The 21370-nt window shown below is 39.5% G+C and overlaps 1 protein-coding gene across 3 annotated transcripts in view; it reads left to right on the forward strand.

The window, feature by feature from the left end:
- The window catches only part of LOC102311362 (gamma-aminobutyric acid receptor subunit beta-3), an 86712-nt gene that overhangs the window by 35146 nt on the left and 30196 nt on the right, over positions 1-21370 (forward strand). For 2 of the 3 annotated variants that reach the window (XM_042224478.1, XM_042224477.1), the window contains exons 2-4: positions 590-637; positions 2473-2564; positions 2672-2739. In XM_042224478.1, coding sequence (XP_042080412.1) covers positions 590-637; positions 2473-2564; positions 2672-2739 — 208 coding nt within the window. Of the gene's footprint in view, positions 1-589; positions 638-1891; positions 2350-2472; positions 2565-2671; positions 2740-21370 lie in introns of those variants that run through there. The other variant, XM_042224479.1, reaches the window with a different exon arrangement.

Raw genomic sequence — 21370 nt, forward strand, 5'->3', positions numbered from 1 at the left:
CATGTTTCGTAGACGATAATTAGCTGGTAAACTTAACCTCCCTCTACTTTCTTGAATCCGTCTGGCGGTGCAGTCTGCGGACGGGAGCTGCAGCCAGAATACCCTCGAAGGGTGATTTCAGCACCGCGCCTGGTGCGAACAAGCTCGCGGAGTGTTGACCGTTTGGACGAGTGTGAATGAAAGTGATGGCGAAAAAAGCCCCCCCAAACTCACCACCACCTCTCTCTGTGGTAGGAAGATAAGGGTTGGGGGAGGTGTTGTGAGATGTTTTTTATCCTGGAGGGGGCTCCAGGGGGAAATCGACTGGCTTTCAATATTTTGCCCTGCAGGCATCCCACTGTTTCAGACCTCTGCGTTACTGCAGGCAATACTGGGTGGAATACGAGGCTATGCAGAGCACAGTCACACAACACAGACAGGCTCAAACACGCATAAGACACCGTGATGATAATAATAATAATGAATAATAAACTTATAACCACAATTAAATTCGGGGAAACATGAAGCTGCAAACGGGAGGAAAGAAGTTCATTTTCAGTGTCTTCCTGTTATTTTCTAATTAATGATGTCATCAACTTTCTTCTTTCAGGAATGCTGTTAACGGAAACAAGAAGCTGATCGCCATCTATGACACCAGGTATGAACTATCACAGCACGCGCATTCCTCATCCAGGCTCCTCCACTGGGTCTTGTGCAAGCGCGTCCGCGTGTGCAGGCGGTCCTAATTAGCCTGTTCACGAATTTTTGACCCCGACTCTCTAAATAATTTATGGTGCAGTCCACACATTTTAAATCAGACACAAAAGGGCCATCAACAGATAACAGGCCAATAAATCAACAGCTTCGATTAATGGTTCGATAAATGCTGCCTGTCCCCACTCCATATTGTTCAGGTCCCGCCATTTTTACAGGAAACCCAAGGGAAGGATGAAGATGGTGTGGGGTGCACTGTAAAAAAATGAGAATTTTAATAAGCGAGTTTGGCTTAGTGCTTTGTAATGTGGGTGTTTTTGAGAGTGGGAGAAGGGGTGGGGCAACGGCTTAATTAGTGTTCTAAAAATTATGTCCACTGATTACTGAGGTAATCGAGGAAGTGAAGATAAGTAATCAGTGGAAACAAGCTTAACTAAACAACATGTGTATTTTTACTTCAGTTCAATGTCTTTCAAATAGCCCAAATCACAACAAAAGTCACCTCAGTGTCCTTCATATTGTAAAGTAAAGACCCTATGTAATAGAGAGAAACCCCGACAAACCCCTCTTTGAGCAAGCACTTGGGGACAGTGGGAAGAAAAACTCCTTTCTAACAGGAAGAAACCTGTTAAAAAGGCAGATCCATTTAAAGTAGGCACAGCCGTGACAAAATGGAACCCCTACATTCTGTAGCAGAATCAACCATAATTTTTTTTTATCATTACTCAATGACTCTGAGTAAGTGCGACTGCCATATGGTTACAAGTCAGACACTTTATTTATTGCTGAATGCATACATAAACATGTAAACATAAAGTTGAATTATAACTTGCTCAACTGCCCCCCTGGCCCCCAGTTTTCAAGCAACTTGATGTTTATTTGTTAAATTTAAAAAAAAATATATATCTTTACCGCCCTCAAAAAACAAACAAACAAAAATACAAACAAAAAAAGAAACCGCAAATGCGCCCCTGCTGATAAATTCTAGGGCCAAAAATAGACACAAGGTTTATTAGCAGAAATAAGTGGATTTTAACAAAAGTCTGGTTTAAAATGCATTCCCTAAAAAAGAAAAGAAAAAGAGTTTAACAGCTCACCAAATATATAAGATGAAAAGCTTGAATTTGCAGATTCTACCTCAGCATTTTTTTTTTACAGTGTTTTAAGTGTTGGGGCTTCGCTTCTAATTTGAACAAGCCGAGTGCCTTCACCACCAGCGCCGCCACCAGCAGCAGCAGCAGCAGCAGCATCGCCCCCCTGTATGTTCTCTCCTCATCAATATGCGCTTTAGCTCCTGAATGTAAGAGCCTCTCGCACAGTCAGAGACGGCAAAAAGGAAAGCGGAGCCAATATTTATGACAGGGAGGCGATGTCAGCCCATATTTCACATCTGACTCCATCCACAGCGAGCTGCTGACTTTTCCGCGGCTCAGTCTACTTTCTTGCTTTTTTGGGGGGCAATCGATGGATTTACTCTGGATTTGAAGAGTGTCCGTCTCGGCTGTTGATTGCAGGGGGGTGAGCTCTCTGCTGTTGCTGCCTTCGTGCTTTACAATTACAAAAAGGAAAAGGGGGGATGTTTGCTTTGCACAAGCTTCGTCAATTTCGCGTCTTGTCCGCACTGGTTATCGGTTCGATTGTGTGTTGCGCAAAAAGGTCAGTGATCTTCTCATTATTTTCTTCTTCTTTCTTTTCTGAGAAGCCAAGGTTATTGCCTGGACTGATTGATGCGGGAGTCAAGGTGATGTTTTCTTTTCTTTGCTTCTGCTGTCATTTCAGCGTCAATGAACCGGGCAACATGTCTTTTGTGAAGGAAACGGTGGATAAACTACTTAAAGGATACGACATCCGACTGAGGCCGGACTTTGGAGGTATGCTCCGCATTTATCCCCCAGCTTTATTTTTGGCGCCATTTACAGTGTTGTGGTCAGACGTAGAGGTAAAGGTCTGTAATCATGACATAATTACTCTGTTCTAGGGCCCCCTGTCGCTGTTGGCATGAGCATAGACGTGGCCAGCATAGACATGGTGTCAGAAGTCAACATGGTGAGTGGAGTCACACTTCATGAACCCTTAATCCACAGCAGTCCTGCCTCTGCCTCAGTGCCAGGGGCATATACAGAAGGGGGTCATGGGGTGGTACCTGTACCCCCCAAATGTTCCTGCCTCCCAACAAAGCTGCTGAGCGAGAGTACTGCTGTGTTGCATGTAATATAGTGCATTTTACCAAGTACTTTACTGTAAAACTTAACAGTTTTAATGTACTTTAAGTATTTCTCTTATGCTGCTTTGTTGTCCACTATATTTTGGATTCAAATATTGTACCTTTTACTCTATAGTATTTATTTCAATGCTTTTGTTAAAACAAAAAAACAAAACAAAAAAACCCCAACCGTGTACTTTTTCTATGTATTTTTTCTGAATTTAGGGTGTGATTTTCAATGCATGTTTTTGCTTCTTGGTTCATATGGTAGAACAATGCAGTAACAACTGATCGTTTTAACAGACAGACAAACCAAATTATACCACAAGTACTTCTTGTAAGAAGTATACAACGTGTTTGCACTTTTGTCTAAAATACCTTAACAGTAAATAAAGAATTGCATTGTAAGTTTGGGGAACCTGCATCATAAGACAGGCTGCACTATGTACTAAGTGTAACCCATAAATCTAAGAGCTTAAAAACGTATTTCACCATTCAGTATTTTATACACTCTATATAATGGCACAGGGCTGCACATGATAATTTTGATCAAATATCCTTAGTTCCTGTAGCCCCCCCCCCTTCAAGTCCATTATGCGATGGTCAGATGGATGGGTTGGATTTCCTGTAAGCACTAAAACAGCTTTATCTCACACACTGCCAGCACCCCACATACACAGAAGCCTGGGTGTGAAAAAAGAAAACCCTCCAACATAATACAGCTTCCTGCTCCTGTTTCCAACAATCCTCATCCTCAGACACTGACTCACTTAGAGGATGGATTAAAGCAGCAGCCATGAGTTTCCAGTCAATAGTCCAGATACTGTACAATCCAGGCACAGTAGAGGAAATACATTTTTCCATTGAAGCCCTCTTTTATCTGCAAATAGAAACCCTTTCTCATTGTGCTTGTTAACCACAGAAGCCACAGTTAGCAGTGTCCTCCCATGAGAGCCCCTCTGAGCAGACAGCTATCACGAAACTCTGATTGGATTTGCTAATTCATGGGCCGATGCCATTTTTTTTGACACGTGCACATGCCGGGAAGTCACTTCAGGCTATTGTATCTTAAAATATCAGCCAACGCTGACCCAAATTGTACTGCAAAATGAGTGGCACCGTGTCACCCGGCTGCCGGCGACAGATTTTAAGGACTCCGGCATCGAACTGAATGGCGGACATTGTGTTTCCAGACCAACACCTCTCCTCAGCTACATTTCACAGCCCACCGCATGTGCAGGTGCAACCATTAGGATCTTTATTAGAGCTGATGGCTCCTGAGCCCATGTGCTTTCTTTCTTTATAACAACAGAGACAAGTGCAGCAGTCAGAGTCAGGTCAGGCAGGGACTGCTGTACATGTACAGCATCAACACAGATGTCATAATGACATAATGGTGATCTTGATTGAGTCTACTGAGAAGGACAAGAAAGTGTTTCATTTCACTATATAGTATTAGAAAACTGTCACTATTTATCTGGAGAGAGGAGGGTGTATAAGTGTGGGCGGGTACTGATCAATACCAGTGACTCAGTGATTACTTTGACAATTGACTTTTCTGCCACTAGTCTGAGGCAAGAAAAGTGGTGTTTTTTCCAGATGTTGCAAGAATCTCACAGATGAACTATTTCTGCTAGAAGCTATGTACAACAAATACATCATAGGATTATGGATTATGTTTAATTTTTGCTTGAGTTTATGCAACAAGAGGTAATTTCTCTTTTTTTGTTAAATGTCTGAGAGTACAAATCTCTTTGAGTAAAGCTAACTAAGCTATTTGTAATAACACGGTCAAACAAAAGAGGCTTAAGCAGAAATACTATTAAATGTTCATTGCATCAGCTGAAAATGATAAAATAATGTTCTTAAAACAGTCTATATTATTCAGAAGTGTGAATGCTCGAGTAATTTTGTTCTGTTGTTGCATCTTGAAGATCTTCCATATTCATATGACTCATAGCCAACTTCTACCAGCATTATTTGTCCGGGTTGGAAAATGATGTGTCTGGATGCAAATAACCTTCTAGCTTGTTGTCTGCTTAACGTGACTGAAAGGAAGTGCTGTTGGTGTTTGAATAAGGTTTTTTATGAGTTATTGATCCCAGAAGTTCAAATACAACAATTCGTCTTCCAGTTAACCCTTGAAAGCAAAGTAAAATACATCACATTTTAGTTACCTTGGGAGTCAGATGTTGGAACAAGGGAGCAACTCCAGGATTAATGTGTTCCGATAGAAAAGTCGGAAAAGTGTGTGTTTGGGTTTTTATATATTTTGAAAAATATCCTAGTCCAGCAAACATTGCAGTATTGGATAAGCATCAGCTGATGGTTTTTTCTTGACATCTAGTCAGTTCGAAGTATATCTTCAACGAGACCTAGAAGTCCGTCTTGAGAACATTTGTGTTCAAGATTTATTTTATATCTTTTTATTAATTAGAATAAAAAATAAACTAAATGTAAACAATTTCTCAATAGAAAAAACTTTCTAAGTTGGGATTAACTCAAACCCTGCGACCTTTTGCTTCTAAATCCTGTGCTTATCCTACTGAGTTAATTCACAAAACTGTAAGTAGCTTCATAGTATTAATTTGCTTATTTTTTAAAACAGTCTCCAGTAACACTAATTTGTTCATAATCATGTACCGGCAATATTAGTTGTCACCGTGTCAAAAAAAGCAGAACAAAGATAATTTCATTTAATTCATTCTTTGAAATAATCTGAGTTGTATTATTTGCTTCTTAAGAGACGGTCTGACTTCTAGTCTAGTGACATTGCCAGCATATGTCAGTTTCGACCAGGCAGATGACTTTTGGGCTTCAACCATATTTACCAGGAAGGTCACTACTCCATGTCCTTGGGAATAATTCTGGAGATGTTTTATTCTCATTGAGTGGTTGTTGCCAATATAGCCATTCTGAAATGGGGTTTGGGTTTGTGACAAGTTGTTTCTAGGGTTTGTAAAAGACTTCAAATGGAACTCAGATGGTCATAGTGGAGCGTCCAACTCTTAGAGGCCATCAAGGTTCAAGTCATTGAGTTCTGTGTGTGTAAAGTTTGAAGGCAGAGACTTTCAGAGTAGAGCAGATGGTGGATGAATGCATGGAGGCCAAAGCTGACACAATGACATCAAGATAGGAGGGAAACAGTGCAATACAGTATCATTTCATATTGCATCAACTCAACTTAAAAGAAAGAATATTTTCCTGGTTGTGTTATTTTTTTGATATGCAAGGTCACGAACTTGCATTAATGAAGAAGAAACTCACAGAAGAACAAGAAACAGGGGATAATGGCAAACAGCTGGAAAAAGCCAATCAGGGAGCTAATTAATTGAACTGGCATGTTAAAAGTGCATAATAATGAAATGCCCACATACTGACACCCGATAATTCCCGATTTTTCTTCTTCAGTTACACAGATTGCAGATGATTGTCTTGAGCTGTATATGCTTTGTATAAGCAATAGAACACCACTGTTGTTGTAATAATATCATACTGTGATTCCCATCCCTGTATATAACTGCTGCATTTGGCAGATGCTACTAAGATCCACAGGTTCTATTCCAGTTCACTGGTAGTGGAAAAAAGTCAGCACAAGAGGAACTACGCCCTGTAGTAATGGAGCACTTAAGAGATTTTCAAACAGAGGGGAAGAGAAGGTGGACTAGTAATCACAGCCTGGTGTAGTGAAGCCAGTCTTCTTCTGTGTTATTTATAACTTAGCTGGAATGCTGCTTTGTCAGCTTACACAGTTTAGTGTCACCAGAATCCCTTCGCACATTAATTGTAGCCTTTCGTCTACCTTACTACGGCTAGAGAGGGACATGGCATGTGTTTAAACAAAGTATTACTAAGTAGTAGGTACAGTGTGCTTGATGCTTCAGGGACAAAGGCTGGTCTGTTGGGCTGGCTCTCTATCTCATTATTTCAAAATATCTGCATAAGATCATCAAACCACACACACCCCAAAATATCAAAAGCTAGCAATGAACTGTACATCGAGTGCATGCATGAAGTATTTTGTTTTCACTGAGAGTAAATGGTAAATGGTCTGGTCCTTATATAGCACTTTTCTACTCTAACAGTGCACTCAAAGTGCTTTTCAATAGCACCATTTCTACTATACAGTGTATCAGCTGCTATAGGTGTTAACAAGGGAGAATGACTCTTCTGGTACTGATACTTTACAAGGTCATAAAAAAAACAATAAAAAAACCAAAACAAAAACCAAAGCAATAATTGCTTGTTTACTGACTGAAAACATAGTTATAGAGTGTGGTCATGCAGAATATGGACTTATTGTGACTATATGCCTACTATGCAATCTTAATATTGGTGAATATGTTCACCTTCATATTCAGTTTTTATGTATTTAAGTAGGCCATGACCTGGAGATGCTACAAATACATTAAACTTACTTCTAAATTTTCACATGATACGACCACTCCCACTGAATATTTTATAATACCACCACCTTTCTCTTTCACCTTTTCTAATCTCATGTTTACTCTGAGTACGTTTGAAATTACTTACTTTTAATTACTTGCTTAATCTGGTCCTGACTTTTTAAACCCTGACTAGCTGCTCTCACAGCAGGGGCACCGTTTAATCTCAGTGAGGAACTCTTAATAAACAGGGTTAGGGGATAGGGCTAGAACAATTAAAAAAATAACAGATTAACCAATACATATTATAAAATAACTAGGGTTATAAAAGTTGCAAACCTACTTTTCACTATTAGGTTTTAACTGAGATCATGAAATTGTACCAATCATAACTACTTGCTATGATAGCTTACACAAAAATATAAAATATACAAAAAGGCCATTCTCTAAAACCCCAAATTAAAAAAAAACAGTCATGCAAAAGACTTGGATTAGTTGGGAGACAGCAGTTTAAAACTCAGGAATCATGCACAGACATAATGTGCAAAAAACCACCCTAAAATGTATCAAATTTGTTCCTACACATGTGAAAACATTTTGGTCTTGTCATTAATTTTCACAATAAAATGACAGACATCTACACTGTGTGACTGCTGACGTTTCCTTGTTTTTGTCTTATGATTTTTTTGTAACATTAAGACTAATATCTGTGTTTGCTAAATTATGACTATGAAACAAATGTTGTTATTTATGTACAAAACAGCTAGTAAACAAAAGCTGCATTTAAGTTGGGAGGAAATTGGCTTTATGAACCTGTATTTAGATGTAAGATTAGCTAGAATTACAAAAAAAAGGCACACACGACAAGTGCCTAAGGTTTGGAGAGATTGAGAGTAAAGCTGTTTTTGAAGCTTGAAGCTTTATTACCCCTCACCAAATGCCTTTTTGCTGGAGGTTTCTTCCTGTTAAAAGGGAGTTCTTCTTCACTACTGCCTCCAAGTGGTTGCGCAGGGATTTTTGCTAATGTGATTGATGGGTTATTCTCTCCATTATTGTGGGATCTTTACCTTACAATAAGAAACACATTGAGATGATTGTTGCTGTGAATTGAGGGAAACATGAGTGTCTGTAACACGCTGTGCGAAATCCAGTATTTTTCAAGGTATTTCATTATGCAGAAGGATCTTTACCGTACAATATACAGCACTCTTAAAATGTGCACTCATATGATTAGGATGAAATTGTTGCTGTTTCTTATCATCTGTGATTTGGTGTCGAATAATTAAGTCTGTGTTTTTTAATAGAACTGTAAGAGTATTCTAAAAATAGTAAAAACAATTCACCTTTTGATGATAATGGCTGTTATAAAATTTTACCCTGAAGAGGGACTTCTTACCTTTAGTTTCTGACGAATGCTGTCATGCAGGGGTACAAGGTGAAAAAGCTAAAAGCTTTCCTTCTTAACAGTTTAGTTGCTAACATTAGCTCACTAACCTAGCAAACTATTCTCCACAGAGCAGAGGAAGAGTAGCTGAACAGCCAGGGAGTCAGACAGCTGAGATCATACTTAAACTGATAATTAATTTGCTCCATGTCTCATTGCCACCCATTCCCAAGGGACCGTGCATCTGCGCTCGTTAAATGGGCTGTTTGTGGCTGTTAGCCAGTGTTGAAGCCAAAACATTACTGGTGGAGCTGTTTATTACTTTCAGCATTTGACATTTGGTGAATGATATTCATCCAATGCGGGGACCGTCTGTGGTTTTAGCACAGGGACGCGTGCTCTGCAGGGAAATAGATAATGAGCGCTTTTGTCCAGGCCATTGATCAACACTAAACAGCACAGCCCAGATAAATGTTGCTGTCTGTGTTGTGTGGAACAAAAAGACAATTTTCTATCCTGCATTCATTTCAATAACAATTCCCCTTCACCAGCCCACTGGAACAGCCCCGCAGGCATAATTGGGAAAATTTGTCTTAAAAGTTGAGGGTTTATTGAGACAAGCACTGCTTGCTACACTGAAATGAGTCTTGGATCCTTCTCAGCTTGTTCTACAAGGAGCACGGATTTGAACATATTCCTGCCAGATTTCAGGCTTGTGACATTCTTTCTCAAGCAAACACAAAAACAGACTGTTGTACAGTACAACGCAAACACACGACAAGTGCCTAAGGTTTGGAGAGATTGAGAGTAAAGCTGTTTTTGCAGGTTGAGTGCAGGTCAAAAATCCAAATAGAGATCCAAAATTTTCGCACTGTTATAGAAAACTAGGACAACCTAAAACATCTAAAGGTCCCCGCTCAGAAAAGGGTGAAGTTTAGGCCAAAGGTCAAAAAGCAATAGTGGCAGAGAGATCAAGTGAAAAAGAGTTCAGGTCAGTCATGGAAGGTACAAGTTATAGTTTGAGGTGAAGGAGATGTCAAACGGTGTGAGCTAACAGAAAACTGGCATCAATGTTACAGGGTGACGGATGTGCAAATCTGGTTCAAAGAGAAGACTAATTGATCTTGTAACGGACTGGAAACTGACACATAGGCTACGTTCAAACTGCAGGCGAAAGTGCATCAAATCCGACTTTTTTAACCCTATGCGACCCATATCCAATCATGGTATGACAGTGTGAACAGCACAAATCCAATATTTTCAAATCCGATCTGGGTCACTTTCGTATGTGGTACTGAATCCGATACATATCTGATGTTTTAGAAAGCGACTGCTGTGCAGGTCATGTCGCATTAAATCCATCTTTTACGTCACTGACACAAGACAGACGCCAATTATCAGCGCCGGAGAAGACATCGCGAACACTTGCTGGCCATCCAGTGAAACTGTTTGGAAGACAGCGTTGGAGAAACGTGAACATTTTATTTGTACTGTATAATCTGCAGATTCTGACAGAAATATGCAACTATCCTTTGAAGCACCGCTCCTCTCTAAAACAGCAATAAGGATAATTATTAGGTTATCTACATTATTATGTAAATAACAAAATAACTTAAAGCAAAAATTGGGAAACGTAAAGTCCGAAGTCTTTATATTAAGGGCCATCAGTCAAACAATATTGTTTGCTCTGGGTCTAAACAGAGCGCGTTGTGTGTGACATCTTCTTTTGCGCACGCGGGCCGCTTTGAGGGTTCACACTAGAGCGCGTTTGCTGTAACATTTTATTTGTAGTGTGAACAAGCAGACAAAAAAATTGGAATTGAGCATTAAGACTTGCAGTGTGAACGTAGCGATAGACATCTTGAGATAATCGGACTCATTAATGTTATTCAACTATTTAGTTTGTGGAAATAATTTCAGCACTGTGAAAAAATACTTGGGAATTCACAACATTTCAATGAGTATCATTATTTTTTTTAACTTAACGGAATTAAGTAGGGAAAAAAATATGCATATTAGATACTGGCAATTGCATAATTTTCTCCTACATTTAAATCTGGATTCTTTGACATTGTTGGTTATACTTAGTTTCAAAGTAGAATAATAGGGACAGTCCACAAATTACTTGTAGTTTAGAAATTGGAAATTGTGACTTTAAAAAAACAAAAACAACTACCTAGCAAACATTGTTGAACCATTTCCTGGGTTGAACAATGGATGATTGAAGTTGACATGTTTCCATGTAGATTAGAGGTCGGGTCAAACCATCTTTCAGAACATGAGGAATACGGATCTGATTATTGCAAAGAAGGACTTAATTTAATTTGACTTAATTTTGACAAAACCCTTTTTTTAAGAAACCTCTACATTTAAATGCAATTTTAGTCTTGCATGGTGAACTTAATGCATTGGACTCTTACAGTTAACCCTCCCTGTCCATGATGTCAGCATCCAAGTCAGTTTAGTAAGTGATGAATTTTAAAGCATGAGATTGCGTATTGCGGAAGTCTATTTCTTCTCCTTCTATCAGGGAATTTAAAAAAAATATGTTTGCTTTGTTTTATTCATGAACATAATCTTTTGCTTTCTAGAAAGTCTATGACTTTGACGTTGAAGATGTACCTCAAACTGATGTCATAGAAACTAACTTTACTGAACTTGAACTTTATACTGAATTTGAAACTATTTTTCTACAATGACTATAAGTCAAGAAAAGACCACCAGTCTATAGATATTCGACATCGCAATGTTGAATGATATTATGGGGTATTGTGTGTAGAATTTTGGAGTGAAAAACGAATTTAATCAATTTTGGAAAAAGGCTGTAACGTGACAGCATGTGGAACAAGTGAATTCTCTGAGTTCTTTCTGTTTCTGATTTCTAAATTTAATATTTTAAACTTGGAAAGCTTGCTTCTCTAACTTCTAATAATGGTGAAGCCATTTCATTCAAAGGATAATGCTTAAGATTTGACCCCCACAATCCAGGTAATGTACACAATCCTTTAGTCGTTTTGGTTCGCTTTGAGTTCACTTGGATTTTTCGCTGTGTTAAAACAAACATGGGCAAAAGCTACAAGTTTACAAAGTCATCAACTGATTCGGACCAGAGTAAACGAACTATAGGTGTGAAAAATGCTCTTAATAATGCTGGACACTTGGAAAGTGAACCTGCTGTTTGTTGTTTGTAGTTTGCTCTTTACCTCAGTGATTCACCTGGCTCCTATGCATATCGCAACACTGGTTCTATTTGATGTGGGGTGGGTTTTATATTTCATCAGCCTCTGCCAGAGTCCAAGATGGTCTGTGCAGGGCTTTTAGCCTTGGGAATCTTACTGGACACAGCACACGGGCAATCAGCGCATCAGGAGATCTGAGAAATAAAAGCAAGAGGAGAGCTGGAAGAGCTAAAGATTTATTGAGTGGCTTAGGGAAAGAGGAGAGCAGAGAAAGCAAAAGATCAAAGACGTGCGGAAAGCGGGGAGAGGAGGGGGTAGCTGTGGGAAATACCCCGCAAACTTGTGAGGCAGGAAATGTGAATATGGCATCTGGTTGGACCAGAAATCCACCTGGTGGGGCAGGTTGACTCTACCAGTAGCTGCCACTCAGTCGGCGCGAGCTGCTGCACTAGCAGATGCTGCAGAGTCTGAGAAAGGCGCACTAATTACCTCTGAGGTTTGTTTGCGGTGTGCCGAGGGCCTTCGGCTGATGAGAAAGGCATACTAGGACAAGATCAGAGCAAGGCAAAACAGATTATGTGTGTGCCAAGGCAGAGGAAACTAGTTGTACACTTAAGAAGGACTTACTTGAAAATGTGTCATTTATTTAGTTTGCTGTCACAGAGAGAGGACTTTTTACTTTTCAGATATACGCAGGACTGTCAGATTAATGTGAGGTTTGGAGGTTGAAATATAACGTAAACACTGTTAATAAGAAAGTTTATTTGCCAAATAAGAGTGCCATGTGTGGGAGTGTTTTTCATTTCCACGACCTTCTCTTGCAACAGTGGACCAACAGGCGCAAATCTCTGTTGCAGTAAGAGCTATCAAGGTCTTTATATCCAAACCCATTACGTGTACCTTATGAAAGTCATCACAGGAAATTAAATTACAGCTCAATGAAGGTGCAGGTCCCTGCACGCACAAATGGTCAGAGTCTGCACTGTGAATGTAGTTTCAGTAACAGGCTGAACAACCTAGTCATCCGTACACCCACGCTTGCGTGTGGGTGTCGAAAAGTAGAAAAAAACCCTGTCATTATGGAGAGGTGAAAAGATCTCCAGCTCCATTGCTGTTTCTCCAAATGTTCCTGCTGCCTGCTCGGTTTGTTTTTTCATTTTTTTTTTTTTTTAAACAGCAACAGCAACACAACGAGCCTTTTTGATTTGTTTGCCTTGACAAGTGCCTTCACATTTCACAGGTTTCTCTGGTTGTCAATTGTGGAGTTCCTGTTTGCTTAACATTAATTAAGTCACACAAACGGTCTAAGGTCTAATTGTTGTGCCAACCACATCTATGTCTTATTGCATAAAATACATCTTGGAGTCAGATGTTGCCAATGCATTAACTATGTCACCCTCATTATCTTATGTAGGTCTAGCTATGCAGCAACAGCGTATCTTTTCTCTGTGCTTCGAGTGTGGCTTAATATACCCCCATGTCTTTTATCCGGCATCCGGCTTCCTGCCTGATGGAATGTAATTGGCCTCGGGAGAGAGCGCACTGTAGGATGAAGTGATGATCACTAAGATTTAGAATAAGCAGAGCGGGCATTTCCTGGTCTTATGTGTGATTTCAGGAGGGGTGGCTGTCCCTTCCGGAGAACATTGAGACTTGCATACACCTTTAAGACAGACACTTCAATGCACGGGCTTGGGGAATTCAAATCTGACAGGCGCCAGCTTCATTTCCTTTCTCTTTGCCAGTCAAGCAGACATTATGTTGTAGCAAATGAGAAAGGGCAGGTAAACTATAAGCTGGATTTATGATGTTGATTATTGCAAAGGTCATCAGTCAAAAACCTAAGTATGGTCACTGTAATTGACATAGCAAAGGCTATATAAGATTTAAAGCAGGCAGGATAGAGTTTTTGCTGATATCACTACACTTTGTTTTTTATTGAATTAAAAACTACAAACCAGACTGATGAAAAGTCACACTTGTCTTAAGCTCTGTTAGTCAAAACAATATATTCAACAGCATCATTTAATGTTAAGACCTTTATAGCCTATAAAGGTTCCTGCCCTCAGTCTAGCTCCAGTAAAACCCAGCATACCTTGCTTTCATCCAAAGAAATTAAAAGCCTCTGCTAACTCGCCGCTAGTAACAGTGGCAGTTGTGCTGATGATTAAGTTGTGAAAATATCTCTGAGTTGCTGTCTGGCAGCTACATGATTTGGCTAGCTGTCAGTGCCTCATGCTAATGCTAAACTTTTAATAGAAGACAAGCAGATAGCAAGAAGCAAGTATTTCATTTTCATTTCAGAGTCTTATTAATTCACTTGATTGAAAATGGACTATCAACCTCCACTCACTTGCCACTAGTAATGGTTGGCTGAGCAGATCAGTTGTTTACCAGTAGCACGGTTTGGCTTACTATCTGAGCCCAATGCTATTGTAAATTGCTATTTTCATTAGTTATCACAGGAGATGATAGAATAGAGAGCTGCTGCATTGCTGCTTCACGTCTCACTAACTACAGTGACTCTTTTCTTTTTGGTTTTTCAAAAACATTTTTTAATGGGTGTCAAATATGTGGTCCAGATAATATGTGGGGATGGGAAATAGTCCACTAAAATGTCTAGTTTGACCCACTGGACGGCTTGACAATTGCAGTGAAGTCACGTGGGCTATGCTGTTTCAGGTTTGTTAAAATTATTGCTGTGGCCCAGGTGAATAGTTATAAAGTGGTTTTTTTGGCTTTTTTTAAACATCTAGAGTTTTTCTGTTTTACAGTTTATTATGTGATTGTTTTACTGGTTTGGCCCATTTGAAGGTGTGGCCCATATGATGAAATGTGTTTCACAGTGACTGACAGTTTAACTACAAGTTAACATGGTGAACTCCCAGCACTCGCTTACTTATTAGTCTGTTACTAATTAGGACTACTTATTGTTTCGTGATGTAACAATATTACGGTTACAGTAATATTACAATACTAAAGTTCATGAAGGGTAGTGTTTGTTGATAACTTAGCATAGTACCTCCTTGTCTAACTATATTTGAATATCAGTTCTCAGAAACTAAGATACCAGCAGTCAAAATGCAAACTTCAAACCTTCAGAGTGTCTCATGCTTAAAGCAGGGTGATATGACCAAAAATATTTATCACGATATACATTTGAAAATTTGCGATAACGATATAACTGACAATATAATTGACACTAGACAAAATACTTTACACCTCCACAACTTTATTAGTGCAAAAAAAACCCAAAACAACCATCAATGTATTTTCACTTAAACAAGCAGCTTTTTTAAGTGCATTAAAGTTATATAAAAAATTAACAGTGCAAATGCAAATTCCTTGCTGACAGTTTAACCAAAGGGCATTTCCAGTGGAAATTGGCAGACAGATCCTCAGCATAACCATGTATAATATCCACAAAACTTAAAAAGAGGTTATACACACACAATACGGTAATATTATGTTGAAGCACAGTACGTATCACTCCGCGAGGCTCCTGCCTATGGCAGCCGTAATGCTCCGACAATCCATCAAGCGGTGCGGCTTCCTAGCTTAGCAAAGTCGTACTGAAACATTTGACAAATTTTCGATTGCCATGTACCACATAAAATCACACAAGCTGACTTCATACATAAGGCACACGGGATCAGAAGGGGCACTGTCGATTTTCAGAAAAATCAAAGGATTGATTTTAAGTGTGCCGTATTTTCTAAAAAACACGGTAATAACGACGGCCCGCTAGCATGCTCTACCAAAAATATCTGACGGTTGTGTATCTGACGGACGAAAGCCAAACCAGTTCCACACCACTGAAGTTGCAGCATTTTTACAAACCAATTCTGGTTCATCCATTTCATTCAATGACCCGCTTTCGCTCTTCTCATTCTGCATCGCCGCCATGTGTGTATGAAAACAAAGGCACTGCGCTTGCGCGTTTTAACCATATTCTATCGCGATATTTCATTTTCTTATCGTTGCCCAACATTATACTGGTATTACCGTGAACAGTATGATATAGCCCAGCCCTACTCATGCTAATGCTGTCTGAGCTCATCCAGTTATCAGTTGTCTATTTTGTTTTTTATTAGCTCACTATTGATTAACACAGTTTGCTATTTGTTAGCCAGAATTATTTACAATTTTATCTCTTTAGTTTTGTATGATTCGATTACATGACTTGGAAAGTTGTGTTTTTAATAGCTCGTTTTTTTTTTCAGCTTGTTAATGAAGGCATGAATAAAGCCTAATTTCTAAAATGCCATTCTAAAGGGTAGAAGTCCATTGTGGGACTCAGTGAAGGGGATGTGACAGTCAATCAGAAGCTTTATGGACAAATATAGTATGTGCGGGAGGTCAGTGAAGAAGAAGGTGTTCCCTTTGACTGGAGCATAATGATTTATGGTTGGGCTGATCAATATAGTGGTCGGAAAATACTAGACTTTAACGGATACATGAGTGCTAGCATAATTGTCTTCCAATTAATGTTTTTAATAAAATAAAGTGTCACAAAAATAAAGAATAACGTTTTATTTAATTCTTGGTTTTGATATATTAAAAATAATGCCAGTCCTGGTTGTGGTGCATGTAGCATTTTATTATTTAGAGATCTGCTGGTGCTCTAATTTTGAAAGTTCAGATACTGCCAGATGGGTAGCCTTGGCCCTGTCGTGTGTTGTGTCTCCCCTTCTAGTCATTGACGGCCCTCTGTGGTGTCCATCAATGATCTACTAGCTAATTTTTCAGAATCTTGTGGTTGGACAGTCCAAGTGCAAAGTCGTGGACTGCAGCTTGCTGGATGTGCTCTGGAGATCGTCTGCGAGCTGATATCTGGTGGAAAACAGGTTCAGGTCCTACTACATATAGCCCAGGTGACTACACACACAGACAAAATGCAAAATACAAGAAAATGTAAAAGTTTGCACATTTGCATCACTGTGACGCTTCTTAAGCTACAAAAAGAAGAAAGTTTCTTAATCATTCCTTCATGTGTCCTTTTTTCTTTCTTTTTATGCATAGATTATTTAGACTGAACCAGGAGATAACAAGCTAATGTTTATATCCTGTCTATTCAGGCCTAACATGTAATGCCTAATCTCTGGCAGATAATAACTGGTTTTGCCCTTGAGTGCTGCCTTCTTTAACCACATCTGTTATTTAAGCATACAGCAAACTTGTAGGACCCTGTTTAGTAAAACAAAAGAAAAAGCTAAATTACGATGCTGGGAAGGGCAGAAATGGATCAAATAGTGTCTAAAGTAACAGATTCCATTGAATTGTTCATCAATTTAAGAGAAACAATTTGCTAGACCAATCTGTACGCAGGTACATTATGTGGCGCAGAGTCATAATGGCTGTTCATAAGGGAGAAAAATGTTTGTACATTATTTGTTCTCCGTCGTTCTTCCCTTTGTCCTTCCCCTCTTTTTTTGTTATGAGGCAATGCATCATATGATATTAGACAGTGAGGAAATTATCCTATAAATTGCAGGGCAAAATTGTCATTTAGAGGAAAAAGTCCAATTCAATCACCTCCCTGTGTTTGAGCTAGAGACAGCGCTATTTTTACCATTCTATGGCAGTTGAAGGAGGAGGGGGATAGGAACTCGCTGAGGGATTCCCCCGCACTGCAGTGGTACGGTGCCTCAGGGCCGTCCCCCAGGGGAGCTCGAAAAAAATACATCAAATGGACTCAAATTGCTTTACCATACGGGGGTTCATATGGAGTACACAGTGATTACATATCATGCCAACGATTTTCCTCTCGTGCACCAAAATGGGAAGTTAAGTCAGGGGGAAAACTTGAGTAATTTATTTTTCAATGGGGAAGTCTGACACGTTCGATAAGTGTCAGATGGAACAATGATCCGTCTTCTCTTTTTCAGTTTATTAGCATGTTTGTTTTTTCCTTTTGTTCTATTGTGGTGCACTCTGTGATGTGCTAATTGGAGCATATGCAAGTGACTGTAAGTGACATGTGACAAACAGCATATTTCCTAGATGCTATAAAAGTTCAGATGCTAGTGCTGTAGAGAGAGAGAGAGAGAGCAAGAAAGACAGATTACGCTGAATCTGGGTCATTTCACAGCCAAAATGTTGCTTATCTGAATTCTCACACAGCCTGAATTGGGAGTGATTATCCAGTTGAGCTAATTGAATAATTGAGGCTCGCTGGAAATCATTTCCACTGGTCACTGTCATTATCTCTGTGGAAAACATGCGCGAATAATCAAACAACAGTGGTAAAGCACGGCATTGTGGGAATTGAAGTGTCGTGAGACATGCCAATAATTCATAATCTGTAGTCCCAGTACAAAATAAAAAAAAAAAAATCACATTTAAAAAAAAACAGAAAATATTGTTCCAGAGCAGGTAACGCAAAGCTGTACTCATCCTCATATGATATTCATTTTGATTGTCTCCATGCAAGATTGATGAGGATCCCTTGGCCGCGTGTTTGCACAGGCTACACGATGGATGTGAATCATTCATGTCTTACGAGGTGCTCACTGGGCTGCCCACCTGCTGACACTCCACCAGGAGATAGAAACCTCATGCATGATACTACTCCCAGGGAGGCGGGGAGGAGATAGGGCGTCATTTACTGGGAGTGATGGAGGCTAAAGTTACGGCGGTAATGGAGCAGACGGAGGGGGACCATCTATGTTACTGATTCATACAGCAAATTTAATTTCCACCACCTGCTGGGATCAGGCTGTGTAGACTACTTTAATGGGACTTTGACTGATAACACTTATTGCCCTCTATGTCACAAGTTCCTAAAAAATGACAGGAATTTATTTTCCTGTCATTTAAAGAACTGAAAAAGGATTAAATGCAAATATAGCAGCATAGCACTGACAGCATATTTAACTGCCAGTGCTGTGTGCGTCTCTGGAATAAGAGAAAGTAGTCACAGATACCGACATCATATTTCTGAGACCCTGTTGTCACCTCCTCCTCGTGCCACCATCAGTTCAGAGAACAAAGGAGGAGCATTTTAGTGGTAGATCATCTAAATGGCTGTAACGGCATCAAATGGCAACTTCTGGAGGCCAAAGAAATCAAGCTAAAGTGAAAGACTAGTGAAAAAAAACTATGTATAGTTCGCTCTTTTGTAAGAGCTGGACCACTGGTGATTTGTTTTATATGATGTATTTGGGGACTGGTAAGGCTTAAAATTAGAGGCTTGGCTGCTTTGAAATGTCTCCTGGTATTCAGTGTAAAATGGCACAGCCCAGATTATACAGAGTATTTACTATAGTTTTTTTAAGGTTCTGTTCTTTAGTGTGTTCGGTTTAACTGAGAAAAATACTACTAACCACTTATAGGCAGGGTCGTGGCTTTGTTCCAGTTTACAGACCTGCTATAATTTCAGGTATAATTTCAGAAATTATAAGACTTTAGAGTTCAGTTCCATTATGTGTTAACAGGTGAAGACTTTGTCATGCTTTTGAAATCTACAAATCTAAATTGCTTAGTGAAAGATGCCTTTTACACAGTTGTTTAGCAGTTCCAAAATTAGGGAGCTGATTTAAAGCAACTTATTTTTGCAGTCATTGCTTTTATATGACTGTTGCTTGATCTTCAATCTGGAATACAGACTTCAAGCAAACATAAAATGTGCTGCATTTTAAAAAGGCGTCTTTGTTCTCCTTACTCCTATTACACTGGTGGGCGTTGATGTTAAACAAGGAACTTGGGCTTCAGACTTTTCTAGGCTTTCAGTTTGCACTGGTTTCTTCTGCTCATGGCTGATACCAGTGAGAGACGCTATGGTCATTTCAGGCACACAGCTCTGGCTGTGAGCACAGGTGCCCCATGCACCCACTGTTCTTATGTTTGAACCAATCAGGAGAAAGCTAGCTTAATGGAGAGGAAGGGGAAATAAAACAGCTTGCTTCAGGCAGAGGATAAACTGAAGGGCTTCACCACAGATCAGTATGAGATCAACAAGGATTATTTTGAACTGTGAAACAGCAAAGCTACACTAGTATAGTCCAATGATACAAATGTGAAATTGTGAATGAGCATACCAGAGCTCCCTCACAGACGCTAGAAAGAATGTGGCGGTAAACATACACAAAGATTAATCCTTTTTTAACAATATTTCTGCATGATAAATAAGTAAAGCAATTCTCAGATCTGTTCCAACTTTTGATACAATTATATTTTAAAGATATAACTACCATACTTTAAACAGAATCACCGAATCCTGTGCTTGGCAATGGTTTGTTTTAAAGATGGTAATACCGCAAAAAGTCATTGCTACCTGATTATGCCGCATAATTTGTAAAAACCATCATATGGCAATATTGAGAGGAGAGACTACCAAAGAGGCCTTGGTTCCACCACTATACATTTATGGCTCAGAGCCATGAGCTTTCCTTGTCATGCTGTGGGCCCAATCTGTATCCTGTGCTGACTAAGCCCTTCACTTTTACATCTCTGTGTTCTAACCAAACCTGGAAACCATATTTACTGACTGTGAAGAGCAAGTGAAAAGAAAGCAATTATTTAACACAAAGTCAGTCGCCTCAATTTGCATAAATGTATGATCCCCCCTCGTCATGAAAATGCAAAACCTCGAGCATTTTGTATGCATTAGTAACACAGTGTTTCAGGCGCTTGCAAAGAGACAAACAACTACTTGGGTTATGTAACAGTTCTGTCACACATGAACATTTTGGAAAGCTGTGCTCATCACACTGGACGGTTATAATCGTGTTTTGCTTTTTTGTTTTTTGTTGGGGTTTTTTTTTTTGGGGGGGGGGGGGGGGGGGGTTCTTGTTGTTGCCATTCGGTAAACCTGAAAACTGCAGCACCACACGGACATGTGTGCCTCTACCAGTGCCAGATTGGTGCTGGCTGGTTTCATTACAACGTCACAGCAGGTAAAGAGGGAAGATCATGGCATTGCCCCGAGAAAGAGAGAGTGAGAGAGACCGAGAGAAAGGGGGGAGAGGTGCAGAAACACAGAAATAGAGGAGAGGGACTGTTAGCTTGGTTAAGTGGATTATGTGATGTGGAGGGAGGGAGGGGCTCTGTCCTCTATCGTTGCTGCTGCTTCTGCACTGGTCAAATACGGCTCGAATCAAAGCAAAACAAAAGTATTTACTTACACAACAGTATTTAAATGTTGGATTTTCGCAGGGCTATGAGTGTACCCATGGCTGGGCTTTAAGTACTTCTTGCCAGTAATTGTTTGACTTGTGTGCCAGATGGTGAGCTTTATACAGAAAGACACAAGAACTACTATTACATAAACACTTCAGTATATGCAAATGCTGCAAAACGTAGTCACAGAGTGAGATTTCGTTTGAGTTTGTGGCTTTTTTTTTTTTTCAGAGAACAGAGAACTGTTTTTCGTTAGTTTTTTTTTTTAACATGATTGCTCATAAACTTGAGAAACAATGTGTATTTATTGAACATGCACTTAATGCTGGTTTATATTATATGACATTTTCTTCTGATAATAATCATAGATTAATACTGACAGTGGTTAAAAAAATAATTTCCCAGT

Source organism: Haplochromis burtoni, unplaced genomic scaffold (assembly GCF_018398535.1).
Source record: "Haplochromis burtoni strain Fernald_Lab_line unplaced genomic scaffold, NCSU_Asbu1 Contig_139, whole genome shotgun sequence".
Taxonomy (NCBI): Eukaryota; Metazoa; Chordata; class Actinopteri; order Cichliformes; family Cichlidae; genus Haplochromis; species Haplochromis burtoni.